The following is a 13,214-nucleotide window of genomic DNA, read 5'->3' on the forward strand; positions in this document are numbered from 1 at the left end:
CATGAGTACATCTGGCTTGAAGATTAGGGGCCATAGCGACCTTGTCTGTGAAAAGACAGGTGACTTTGTGATCTTCCCTGTGTCTTTTCAATGTTCGTGTATGCAAAGCCGATGCAACACAGTAACACAGTTATCCATCTGTTCTTTCCAAAATTCAAAGAGCAAAGTTTCAACAACAGGAAATACTCACATACACCGTTTTGGCCTTATCTCTCTGAGTGGAGTACTTTTTATGGAAGCTCATTAAACAATCTATGTTCACTGTTGAGGAAAACACACAGAACTAACTGTAACCACCAGAATACGCGAGCCAAGCACCCAGAGTAATTTGATTAGGTGAGCCGTGGAGGTAGGCGGATCTTTGCAAACATAGTGCACGCCCCTAAATACCTCCAAATAGTTCTCGTTTGCAGTATTTTGTGACGTTTTTACAAAAAAACTTGCATCTTGTTTTGAAACCATTATTTGCAACAAAAATGATTGTCAAAATGAGCCTTAACGAGCTGACGTAACTTCGGAGAAAGCCAAATCTTATGGGGTATATTTGTTGATTTGGGACACAGGCTATGGCAAGAGTCGGGAACCTATTGCTTGCCAGCCATACATGGCTCTTTTCATGAGTACAAATAGCTTGGAGATAAAATGAAATTGTATTTATATATTATTACATTTAAAGCTATCAAATTACAGAGAGGAAGAAAATTGCTTCTGAAAGATAGTTAAGGATTAGAACTATTAATAGAGCAATTGGGTGGATTAAGCCATAAATCAACTTTGTTATCATTATTTTTGATAATATTCTAATTATTGTGATCATAACTGTTTTTAACTGTTATTATCGCTATTGTTATTATTGTCATTATTACTGGTGTCTGAATGATATTGAGTGATAAGCTGCATTAAAGAGTTAATAGATAGGTAAAACAAATAATGAGTCTGGTATCATTTTAACTATTGTGATGATGATAATTATTATTATTATAACTTAAGTGACTATTATTGTAAATATTATTTGTACTAGTAGTATTATTGGTGTCTAAATAATGTTAGTGAGCAGCCTTATACAGTCAATATATTGGTCAAGCTACTCATTAAGCCTGTTTGTATTATAACTATTATTGAGACTATTATTTTTGTTGTTTTTGGGACTGTTATTATTGTCATCAACTATATGGCTATTCTTACTCTCATTGTAATTATTTTTCTGTCACCAATGAAAACAAATTCATTTCAATCTAGATCTATATTTATAAGCAAACCAATGCGGTGAAGAAATTAATGGTGATGATGTTAAAAAAACCAAACAAAATAAATTGAAAGACAATCTCATAGATATACATCCTAAAAAGAACACAAACAGAAGAACACATCCCTGCACATTTTTTAGTTAGGGCAGACAAGTGGGAGTTTCTGGCTCAAGCTCTCGTACCTTGTCTTTTTAATGCAAAGATCAGTACACTCAACAATGATGGTCCTGCTGCCTTGGGGCAGACCCAAAGATACTTATATGACAGAAAACACACACCACATAGCAGTCAATTGTCACCATGAGCACCAATGAGAATTATTGTTATTATGATCGATACTCTTATTATATATTATGCTGAGAATGGATGGAGACAGGAATAATAATGATGATGACGGTGAAAGTCGTAGTGGTGATGATAATGATGATGATGACGGCGTGACTATGAATCCACGAAACGTATGTAAATATTGATATTCCTGAGGTGTTTGTTATATTTAAATTCACAGGATATTTAGCTATAAGACACAATTATTAAGACGGTGGGGTAGGATCAAATAAACATATGCTTTTTCCTATTCCTTTTTCGGTCATGTGACGTTCTCATTGTTTTTGTTGTTTGACTTGTCGTTTTGTTTTATTTTTGTTTTCTCATGTTCGAAATACAGTTTCATTCAAAGCTAATTGCCGCACATGTGATATGTAGACAGTATTAAGTCAAGTCAAGTCAAGTCATTTTTATTTGTATAGCCCTAAATCACGAAGAGTCTCAAAGGGCTTCACAGATTATTACACTATATTACACAGACTATTTTTCAGCCGACGAGAAGAGTAGGTTATTCATATGCTATGGAGTAGAAGTGAGTTTTAAGTTTAGATTAAAAAATTTCCACTGAGGTTGCAGATCGGATCTCAGGGGGAAGAGCATTCCACAGCACCGGTGCCCGGATGGAGAATGCTCTCGAACCAGCAGAACACTTCTTTGCTCTTGGGATCACCAGAAGACCGGCACTCTCAGATCGTAGGCTTCGGACCAGAACGTAGGGGCAAATCGGATCTGAAAGATAAGAGGGAGCAAGTCCATGTATGATTTTGTACAATACTAAGAGAACCTTGAAGTCACATCTATGGCTAACTGGGAGCCAATGCAGGTTAGCCAAAATCGGTGTTATGTGATCGTACTTTTTTGTCCTAGTTAAAAGCCTCGCTGCGGCATTTTGTACCAGCTGAAGTGACTTGATTCTAGACTTCGGGAGACCAGAGAGTAGTGCATTACAGTAATCGAGACGGGAGGTAACAAACGCATGAATTATAATTTCCGCATCAGACTGAGACAGTATTGAACGGATTTTAGCAATGTTACGAAGATGGAAGAAAGCGGTTCTAGTAATTTTCTTTACATGCATTTCAAAGGATAGATCAGGGGCAAATATGACACCTAAATTTTTAACTGAGTCACTCTGTGTGATGTGACATTTGTCAATGTTCACAGCAGTTTTTGAGAATAAGTCACGGCATTTAGATGGACCAATGACTAACATTTCGGTCTTTTCAGAGTTAAGACGCAAGAAATTGAGTGACTCAAAGGGTTTGGTCCAGTATATATAGGACGCCGATGTGGCTGTAAATCACTAGATAATCCTTTATATGGAAGCGCATTAAAAAAAACTATGTTCATTGTTGAAATGCCACCGAACAAACTTGAATCCAAAATTAACTTTCTACCCAAAAGCCATATCATAGCACATAGAGCAAATTTAATGGGTGAGCGGTAGAAATGAGTGGAGCTATACACAGGGCACACGCACTCTTTTACTCGCCTAGTGCCTACTGCACTGAAGGTAAATACGTTGGTATCCTCTATTGCAGTATTTTGTGAAAAAGGTTCCTGACCCCGAGGCTATGGCATTATATTTTTTTAATAGATTTGATCAAATTATCAAATGTCACACAGTGAAGTAAAAAGGGCTGGAAAATTACCTTTTGTCTCGAGAGTCGGTTTGGCGATTTTGTTGAATTTTGTCTAAAAAAAAATATATGGTGTCGCTCTCAAAATATTTTGCTTTGATGGCTCTGAGTCAAAAAGGTTCCTGACCCCTGATCTAGGTTTTTAAACCAGACACATGTATATACCTTTTTTACTGTAAACAAGAAGCCTCCACACGAGTAATACAGCACACACATGCCTTTAGTGAATGTTTTTGCACTTTAGATTAATAAGTGAAACATAATATTTGTGTATTTGAATATAGACATGCTCTCTAACAGACTATTAATTTAAGTATTCCAACCATTTGTACGTTTAATATTATTGTTATTCTTATTGAATTTTAAGTTGAATCGATGACTATTATGACACATGATAAAATATTGATCCGTACAATGCGCTTCATATTGCTGTAATAGGCATGGGAGGCCCGCCTGATGATGGAGCGCTCTTTAGCTGTAAAGTGTCCGGATATCGGCACTCACCTGGCTGGAACCAAGAAGGTCCAGCAGGTTCTTTCCGAGCCCGGTGTTCTGGAACGATTCCTCCCCAACCAGCCTGAAGTAGTGGAGCAAGTACGGGCTACATTTGCTGGCCTTTACACTCTGGACATGGTGAGCAATGTGATTTATGTGTACAGTTTACTTCCGGGCAATTTCTCTGATTTGAATGTGGGAATTCTTTCAACATCAATGTGGGAAGTCAGATTTCTCTTATTCATCACAAATGTGAATTCAGCGCTTTTAGGGTCAATTCAAACATAGGATTGCTGATCCCAAAGAATTGTTCGTTCTTTTGATTCAAGCAGTTCGAGAAAATTCTATCATATTGATGTGTGGTGACCAGTGTTGGGAATAACGCCGTTATAAATAACGCTGTTATTTTTTCAGTACGGGGCAAACGCGGCGAGCCCCTGTAAACCTGAAGACGTGTAGCGGCGCGGTTCTCCGCTCTCCTCGTCACGTCTGTTCGGATCATGTCACCATTCAAAATAGCAACTACCATATAAAGCGATTACGAGTATAGTATTTACTAAGCGCCGAAAGAAACGACGAATAAGAGCTGATAGACAGTGACGTGATACCCGTCTCTGCGGGTGCTTTTTTTTGCTTCTATTTGCTAGTACAACATTAAAATGATGAACGTCAAAAGAAAACTTCTTTAACCTCCTAAGACCTGGCGTCCTCATGCGTGCGCATTGATCAAGAAGGGTTTTAGAAGGTTCAGTAAAGTTTAAAGGCCAATTGAACCCCAAAACAGATAAAGATAAAGGTTATTTGAGCACTTCTAAGAAATGCACGTGCTTGCGTGTGCATCATGAGCTTACAGAGGCTTTGATGATGACACGAGCCAGAAAATGGTGCCAGCGAGTTCCGTATAGCTTCTTTAAGTTACAAATTAAGTTTATGTGCTGATTATTTTGAATGAAATAAAAAACTGAAAATAAAAACTGGATGGCATGACTATAAGTTTGCTACTACTCTCACTAATTCTATTATTTTGGGCTGCAACCATAGTGTTTTGTCACAATGATACACAAATCAATGCAGCCCAATTCCAATTGAATGTTTTTGTCACAGTCTTGGGAGTTTTTAAAACACATTCAGTGCCATAGAAACATTTTCAGAAGCATTGTCCCTGAGTGCCAAAACAAAGATTTTTTTGTTTTGTTTTATTAAAAAGAAAACCAATGATCATGGAGGCTTTGGTGCAGCTTATTGAGTCAAGTCAAGTCAAATCATTTTTATTTGTATAGCCCTTGATCACAAAGAGTCTCAAAGGGCTGCACTGGTTATTGCACAGACTATTATTACAGGCTATTATTACACCATCCCCTGATCTGAAACCAACATGAGGGCAAGGAAAAACTCAAAAACCTCAACATGAGTAAAATGAAGAAACCTTGAGAAGGGGCCGCACATGTGGTAATCCCCCTTTCAGGATGATCAGGCTGCCATGGATGTTGCAATCACAAATAGTACAGGGATATTGTCAACAAACATATAGGTTATTTATATGCTATAGAGTAGAAGTGTCTTTTAAGCTTAGATAAGTAACAAGCCTCTGGGAATTATTTTAGTATGAAAAATAATTTTTAGGGGGCAGTGGTGGCTTGATCAGATCTTTGTCCACACATCGAAGAAAAGCCCACCTTCTTGTGTTGTATTAGGGAATTGAGAGTCCTTAGGCGGAGCAGTAGAGCAGTGTGGTGAAAAAAGCAAAGATCAACTTATATGTACAGTCATTTAACACTTTAAAGATGTTTTTTTCTTTCTATAAAAATGATGACAAAGTCCCTTCGTCATTGTCAGGCCATTGAGGGATGGCATTTGCCGTGCGTCCGCAATCGCCATGTTGACCAAAATCGTGTGATCACTTCACCAGGAAACATTGGGCACTGAAAAGTTCTTGTTCATGAATATATCATACTTAAGTTTAGTATTCTTGCAATAAAACGTTATCTTGCGAGCATAGTGTCCTTGTGGTCATAGAACGCATTGTTTGGAGTTTGGAAGTATTAAAAAATGCAAAAACAAACCATACAAGTAAAAGTTCTGCTTGAAATGCATTTTTTCTCAAAAATATGTTTTTCTCAGAAGTTGTCATGGAAACGAGGATTTTCAAGTGACTTGGCAATGTTCAACTGTTGTTTACTAAACAATGGTTAAAGCTAGACAGATAATTTTTTTCTAATAAAAGATGAGGGTTGAAGCATTCTTTCCTTATGTCTTATGCCTACATAGCCACAAAACTACATTTTCCGTAGGCCTTCAAAAATGAGTCCAAATTGCAAAAAGTGGCTGGCTTTTCCCATTTCCGAGAAACTGCATTGAATGAGCTAGGTTTTTAAGCTGTGGTATTTTTGGGGGGTTTTGATCAAGGGACCAGAAGGTGACAAATCCGTTGCAATGGCCTTGGAAACACCAGATCAGTATGTCCTAAAGCCTCAACGAGAAGGAGGAGGTATGATCGAAGAAATAAAACTACATTCTCTTCCTCTGCAAAATTTCTTACAAATCCAAAAAATGTTCAACTAAAATGAAAAAAAGTTTTCACAATTTTGTACTTTGAGGAAACAACATTTATGGACAAGAGATACGTGAAGTTCTTGGCAAAGTGAAGACGAGTCCTGAGAGGATGGCCTACATTCTAATGGAAAAAATCCAGCCTGTACCAGCACAGAACTACATGCTGAGAAGAGGAAAGCCCCTCACATTGAGTCATTGTATAAGTGAACTGGGATTCTTTGGAGTTTATGTCAGGTAAGCATGGTCAATAATGAACTTGTGTTTACAGTGCCTAGTGAAAGTATTGCCCCAAATACAGGCCAATTCTGACAGAAAATATGTTGGAGTCCTGAGAATAGGGCCCAGATTCACCTTCCAACAGGACAACGGCCCTAAACATTAAGCAAAATCTAAAATGGAATGGTTTGAAACTAAAAAAAAGTGTTGGAATGGCAAAGCCAAAAGTCCAGACCTCAATCCTATTGAGCATTTAGGAAAAGATCTGAAAAACGGTGTGCACATACGATCACCATCAAACTTAAAGGAATTTGGGCTGTTTCAAAACATTCTGTGATCACAGCAAAAGGTGGTGGCACTAAGTATAAACTCAAAGGGCGCCAATATTTTTGCAACCCCTACTTTTCAATTTTTCATCTGTAAGCACGCTAAAAAATGTGATTGTTTTTCACAGTTGTCTCTTACTTGTTGTTGATTCTTGGAAAATATTTGGAGTTTTTAATCTATAAGTCTGAAGCCTGAAATATGTCAAAATGTTCTTGGGGAGGGGGTGGAGTAATACTTGCAAAGCACAGTGATTGTATTTCTGTCACATGGAATTGAGGAGATTAAAGAATCAGTACGAATCTCATCCTTACCTTGCGAATGATTTTGTTCAGGCACGGTAAAGATGTGGTGATGAACGATTTTGTGGGCTACCTCATGAGGACAAAGTGTTCTGAGTACTCTGATGGCGGTGTTGCTGCTGGAGCGGCAGTTATCGACAGCCCGCTCCTCTTCTGAGTAGATGCGTGATACAGTCTTGTGTAAGTATTCGTCCTGCTAGCCACGCCCATTTCGAATATCCGATTCTTTTCCAGATTTATACCCGTCAACCTCAGCCAATTGTTCTCCTTTTTGGTATTTGCAATTCCCCTCATAGAAAGGGTTTGTACAGGTGCTTAAAGTCTTTGAAAATGCTTGAATTTTTAAAAAAAGTGTTTTCAAGGATTTAAAAGTGCTTGAATTTTGCGTGAAATGATTGTAAATGGTTGAAGTTGTTGCCATGTTTCTCAACAAGTCTGTTTAAGAATGTTATCGACAGTGGTCTCTTGGAACTCATTGACGCCTGACTTTCTGCCGCGTTGTCCACCTTCTAATCCGGACTCCAAACCCACCTCGTCAGACTTAGATTTTCATGATCATATGCCTTTTTTATTGTTGTTTGTTTCTATATATACATCGACCTTAGGTGTCCTGAAAGGCGCTTCGAAGTACAATGTATTATTATTATTATCATTTCTATTGAGCTTTGCTCTGCCTTTGCAATCCGTCTTGCTTCATGATTAACGGCAACTTGCAATAGTTTGCATTGCATTGTCCTATGAAGCGTCATCACACCTTACGGGTTGCGCCCAAGGGAATAGTTACATGCTACACCCATACAGGGCACTATGAGATGTATAAGGGCATGGATCATGCATCAATTATGGACATGTATTATATGCCATTCAGAAAATCAAGTGATAAACTGTATTGGGAAGAACTTCATGAAACTGAAAATGTAACCTACATATTTCATATTTTTAGGCAACACCTATATATGGAGAGAGATTTGTCCCCAAGACATATACACATATTCTCCAGATCCACAAATATAATTGCGATTTACTCAACATCTAAAACTCATATATCTTGATAAATGCAAACACAAGCAAAGCATAGAATATATAAATCACAGATGTATATGTGGCTCTGGAAAATACACAATTCATACTGGATTGGTCCTCAAAACGTGCTTGAATTGGCCATGAGAAAGGTGTACGAACCCTGTATCAAGCAATAAAAAAACCTTACAGTTACAAACACTATGCGAAACCTATTTACTCACAGCAAGACGTACAATGTTAGTTGTAATTGAAAAAAACTTTATCAAGGAAAACAATTGTTAGTCTACAGCAACACTATTAGCAATCAAAGATGACTTTGTCGTCTGCTACCACTGACCGAGACGACCGGGATTAAAGTCAGATGGGAAAGATAGGTCTAACCAAAAAAAAAACGAGTTTTTAAAAAAAAAATCCTGCACAAAAATCGTTGTACACATTTTAAAATGATTAAAAAACATAAAATAGTCAAAACCTGCAAATTGACAGCTATGCAGACCATCCTGTTTTGTCACTTTTAAATGTATTTTGTTGGGAATGTTTTTAAAGCCCCAGTGTGTAATATTCAACCACTAGATGGCACTGTATTGTGAAATGTGAACAAAAATCCAAGCAGAGAGCACAGTGTAGCAGCAAGACGTCAGACAAGCGTCTAGGCGGGGTTTCCACTATGTAAAGGAAATACAAGTTTCCCGACCTCTGATCTTTTTTTGATAAAACATTAAGATGGCATGGAGTTTGTGTATGTTTGCCTGGTATTCAAATTAATGTTTTTTTCTTAAAGATTGTTGTACTACTAGGAGGCATTAAATATTACACATTGTACCTTTAAATGGTGTACACTTGATTGTCTGGAGCAAAGGGAATAAAATTGGTTTTATCTGAAAAAAAAAGTTTGTTTCTTTCCTTGACTTTTCGGATTTTCCTGCCTTGCTTTCCTCGAGTTACCTTCAGTGCCCTGCGTCCGACTAGGACCATTGTGTTATGTTTTCCTGGCCCTGGGTCTCTTAGGGGTGGGCGGATCAATCTAAATATCGATATTACCGCTGCTAGGCAAGAACTTGTTTCGCATCGATACTATATGTGGATAGCGTAGTAGCTTTCTCTCTCGCCTCGCACCCTTGGTCACTCTAGGTTTATGCCTGTTCTGTGACTGACAGGCACACTTTTAGCACTTCTTCCTACCTGACCTGCTGCTGCATCATGCCTGCCAGGGAGAAGAGAGTGCCAAAACCAGTAGCTAAAAATGACACAGGCAAACAGGGAGATTAGCACGGTGTGGGATTTTTTTCCGACTACAGAAAAGGACAGTGCTAGGTGTAATTTGTATGATAAAGTGATCTGCTACTGTGACGGCATCCCCAATTTACATAAACACATGAAAAAGCTCACCCTGCAAAAAGCAACAAGATGCAACCAAAAGTGTAAATATGTCACTCTTCATGAACAAAAACCCGTAAATCCATTGTCACTATAGCAACAAAGCCAAAAGGGCTCGTTACATTGCGGATTTTTTGGTTTGACTCTCTTGACTTTTGCTCTTTTACTGTTGTTGTAGTCGAATTATTTTATAAAGGTTTTTAGATTGTATTGTTTACATTATTTGCACTTTCTGACTTTATTCTCAAAATATTGCGCAATAGAAGGTATAGTTGACATGTTGACATTGTTGTACTTGTATTTTTGTCACATTGCTGCTTTTATATTTGACTCTCTGGAACAGTTGTAATACAAATATTCAATTTTTTTATTACCGTTAAAGTTTGAATTGGAGTTATTCAATAAAAGATTACTCATTTAAGTGCCTAAAATATTTGTGCTATGTTTAACGTAAATATAAACTTACTCAAACAGGACAGTTTATAAATTCAATGATCATGACATATTCAAAGTATTGGATCGTGTGGAAATTGCTTATATTTTAACCACCCACTATAGTTTATCAAGCATAATTAAACTTTGTCTTTCTCATGGCAGACCAGATATTCTCTTTTTCTAGTTCACATAATGAGCACATTAGGAACCAAATGATGTTTTAAACGCTTTCTAAATTCCCAACTAACTGGGATTTCTTGCGTCCACGTTCCAGTTTTACTCGTTCGAAGTAGGGATGCCAAACCTCTTGACAATATTCACATTTACTAGGTTAAGTAAAAACAATTCTTGCATCATAACAATAGTGATTATAACATGATTTTGACCACCAAGTTCGTGCAAAAGCATCACGGCAGTGCAGTGGTTAGCACGTGTGTGGCACAGTTCTGAGGTCATGAGATCAAACCTTCCTGCGTGGAGTTTGCATGTTCTTCCCATGATTGCTTGGGTTTCCTCCGGGCACTCCGGTGTCCTCCCACATTCCAAAAACATGCACGTCGGGATATTTGGACTGTCCAAATTGTCCCTAGGTGTGAATAATCGAGTGAGTTCTGTGTCCCTGTGTGCCCTGCGACTGGCTGGCAACCAGCTCAGGGTGTCCCCTGCCCACTGCCCGAAGACAGCTGGGATGGGCTCCAGCACCCCCGTGACCCTACTGAGGATAAGCGGGGCAGATAATGGATGGATGGAATTTCGTGCAAAATACAAAAAGGAGACACTCATATTTACTAAATGTCCCTGAATGTATCACTAGCACACAACTGCGCTGGTCCCTCAAAATCGCAGGCTTAAAACAAGTCAAACAATTGAGTGCTACATTGAAGGACAAATAAAATACAGACAAAAAGAGAAGTGTTTTACCTATAACATAGAGTGTATAAGTAGAATTTTCTTCAATGCACGCGCCTCATCTCTGTTTCTCTTGTGTCAGTGATTGAAATTATGATAGACGCAATTTGTCGATCAGAGCATCATGTACCTGTAAATATAGTTTTAAATAATAATAATAACGATAACCCTGCAAAGTAATCCGTATTTTAACTCAATTCACCTATAATTTGATTGTGCCGTTTTTTTGTAACTGTGATGGAACACATTTTTTGTATCCTAATTACACAACGCTGTTACATGTATTCCATTACTTCCCAACACTGTGTATATTTCTATGTGTTTTGGACTAAATTAGGAATGCTGGTGTCCTGTTTTTGATCCTTCAAAAATATTTTCCATTATCAAACATTTTTGAAAAAGCGGCAATTGAGTGACGAGGTAGCGCCAAAGAGACGCATCCAGCTCCAGAGCTGCGTGTTGCTGACCCTGGTCTAGATGAAGGGCTGGTGTGAAGCTGGTGCCTTGGGAATTTTCCACCAACTTCTGTGTTCCGCCCCTTTGGTCTAGGACACTTGTGAAACAATCACACCTTAGTTTGAATCAAGAAGCCCAAAATGATCTGTTTTTAATTTCAGTTTTATGTATTTATTTTTTTATTTTGTAATAGGAACGTAAAATTGCTCACTCTTGCGTTTGGTTTACCCATCGCGTGGTTAGTCCCCTTTAAGTGTAAGATGCTGCACTCACCCCCTAAGATAAGAAAAACAGACTACATTGTACTCTGCAGTGAAATACTGTACATAATCACACTCAATGTAAGATAGACGATTAGAAAGCGCCCTTTGATGGATTTGAGAATCTATCTTCTTTATTTTTCATAACCGTTTCGAGAGTAAAGCATGTTTCCCGGCAATACGTGAATTGATTACATGCTTGGCATGCCTGCAGGAAAAGATTTGATTCTCTTTAGGCGCACATGAGGCGTCTGCATCAGATGTTGGCAACCTCCTTCCCCAGACGGTGTTGCAAAGTCGCCCTGTTGTCATCGTGTGGCCAAAACACAGAGTCTGTGACCAGACGTGATGCATGCAGCCTTTCTATTTGAGTTTATCACACCGCATTGGGTGCGGGGAACACCCTCGGACCATAAAAAACGTCACGCCAGATGATGAAGGATTCCATCACGGCGGGAAATCGCTCATTCGTGTTGACCTCTAGTTTTTAGCAGTGTTAGTGATGTACATGAACAGATTGTTCTGCAGTACAGCCGTACCTCTTCATACCTTCCTGGATTGTGCTCGTAGATGGAATTGCTCGTAAAGCGAGTGAATTTTCCCGATATGAAATAGTTAAAGAGAATTGGGCCACGCCCAGTCTCTTAAAAGCATCCATGTGAACTGTTAAAAGCTATAAAACACATCTTACTTAGGTGCAAGGAGTCACACAGATCCCATGCCTATCAACTTATATGTTTTCCCCGTATTGTATGTTTTTTGATCATTTTAAATTGTGAACACTGTATCACAGTTTTTTAACAGGGAATGTTTTGTCTTAAAAAGACATATTGTTAAGTTTGAGGGTGGGGGACCCAAATGCAAGGAAGTGGAAACTGAGATGCCGGTGTGCTATTTCTGTCATGATTACTGATTCTGGGCACTTGCGGCTGCCCTGTTGGCGCCAACAGCCCTGAGCGCTGATTTGGTCCCTGACTCCTTTTAAACCCCCGGCTTCCAAGAGGAAGCTGTCAGACCGTCCTGTGAACCTACGCTTTTGCTAGGCAAGCACCGTACCCTCCGACAATCTCCTGCTCTGTTTTCTCCTGCCAGTTACCTGTTTGTTCCTGGTTTTGCTCTTAAATACCATCCTGATTTTATCACAAGGCAGAAACGGAGACAGGACCCAATAGTGTTTGTTTAACTCAGTTTTATTGAAAAAGAGAGCAGTGCTTGCTGCCACGATCCGATGATCGTCGGACACGGGTAGCTGATGGCAGGAACGCGGAAGTGGCACTTAGACATAGACTGAAATGGAAAATGCAATGAAACAAGTGGGCATTAAACTACAAACAAAATGTCTTACCAAGAAACCAGAAACAAAAATAAACAAACTTGGCTTGGCCTGGCAGTGAAAATGCAATGAAATAAGTAACAAACAAGTGGGTATTAAACTACTAATAAAATGTCCTACCAAGAAACAGAAAATAAAAACCAAATCTGATGTAGCAATAACTGTGGAAATAAAAACGACCCGACAACGTGTGCTGTCCGAAATGTCATCTCAAAGGGTCAGGATGATTGTGGAAAAGGGTAGGGTGATTGGACACACCTGTGCCTAGTTCCAAGCCCGGTTGGCACCCTCTGGTGGAAAGAAATGTACCACAACCC

At 38.8% G+C, this 13,214-nt stretch overlaps 1 protein-coding gene across 4 annotated transcripts in view; it reads left to right on the forward strand.

Moving 5' to 3' along the window:
* The window catches only part of LOC148369773 (glutathione synthetase-like), a 36,449-nt gene extending 27,492 nt beyond the window's left edge, over positions 1–8,957 (forward strand). For 3 of the 4 annotated variants that reach the window (XM_088331954.1, XM_088331955.1, XM_088331956.1), the window contains 4 exons: positions 3,653–3,847; positions 6,116–6,197; positions 6,307–6,496; positions 7,138–8,957. In XM_088331954.1, coding sequence (XP_088188080.1) covers positions 3,653–3,847; positions 6,116–6,197; positions 6,307–6,496; positions 7,138–7,261 — 591 coding nt within the window. In that variant the 3' untranslated portion in view covers positions 7,262–8,957. Of the gene's footprint in view, positions 1–3,652; positions 3,848–6,115; positions 6,198–6,283; positions 6,497–7,137 lie in introns of those variants that run through there. The other variant, XM_088331957.1, reaches the window with a different exon arrangement.
* The last annotated feature ends 4,257 nt before the right edge of the window (positions 8,958–13,214 follow it).

Source organism: Urocampus carinirostris, chromosome 3, assembly GCF_059441175.1.
Source record: "Urocampus carinirostris isolate Australia breed hairy pipefish chromosome 3, RoL_Ucar_1.0, whole genome shotgun sequence".
Taxonomy (NCBI): Eukaryota; Metazoa; Chordata; class Actinopteri; order Syngnathiformes; family Syngnathidae; genus Urocampus; species Urocampus carinirostris.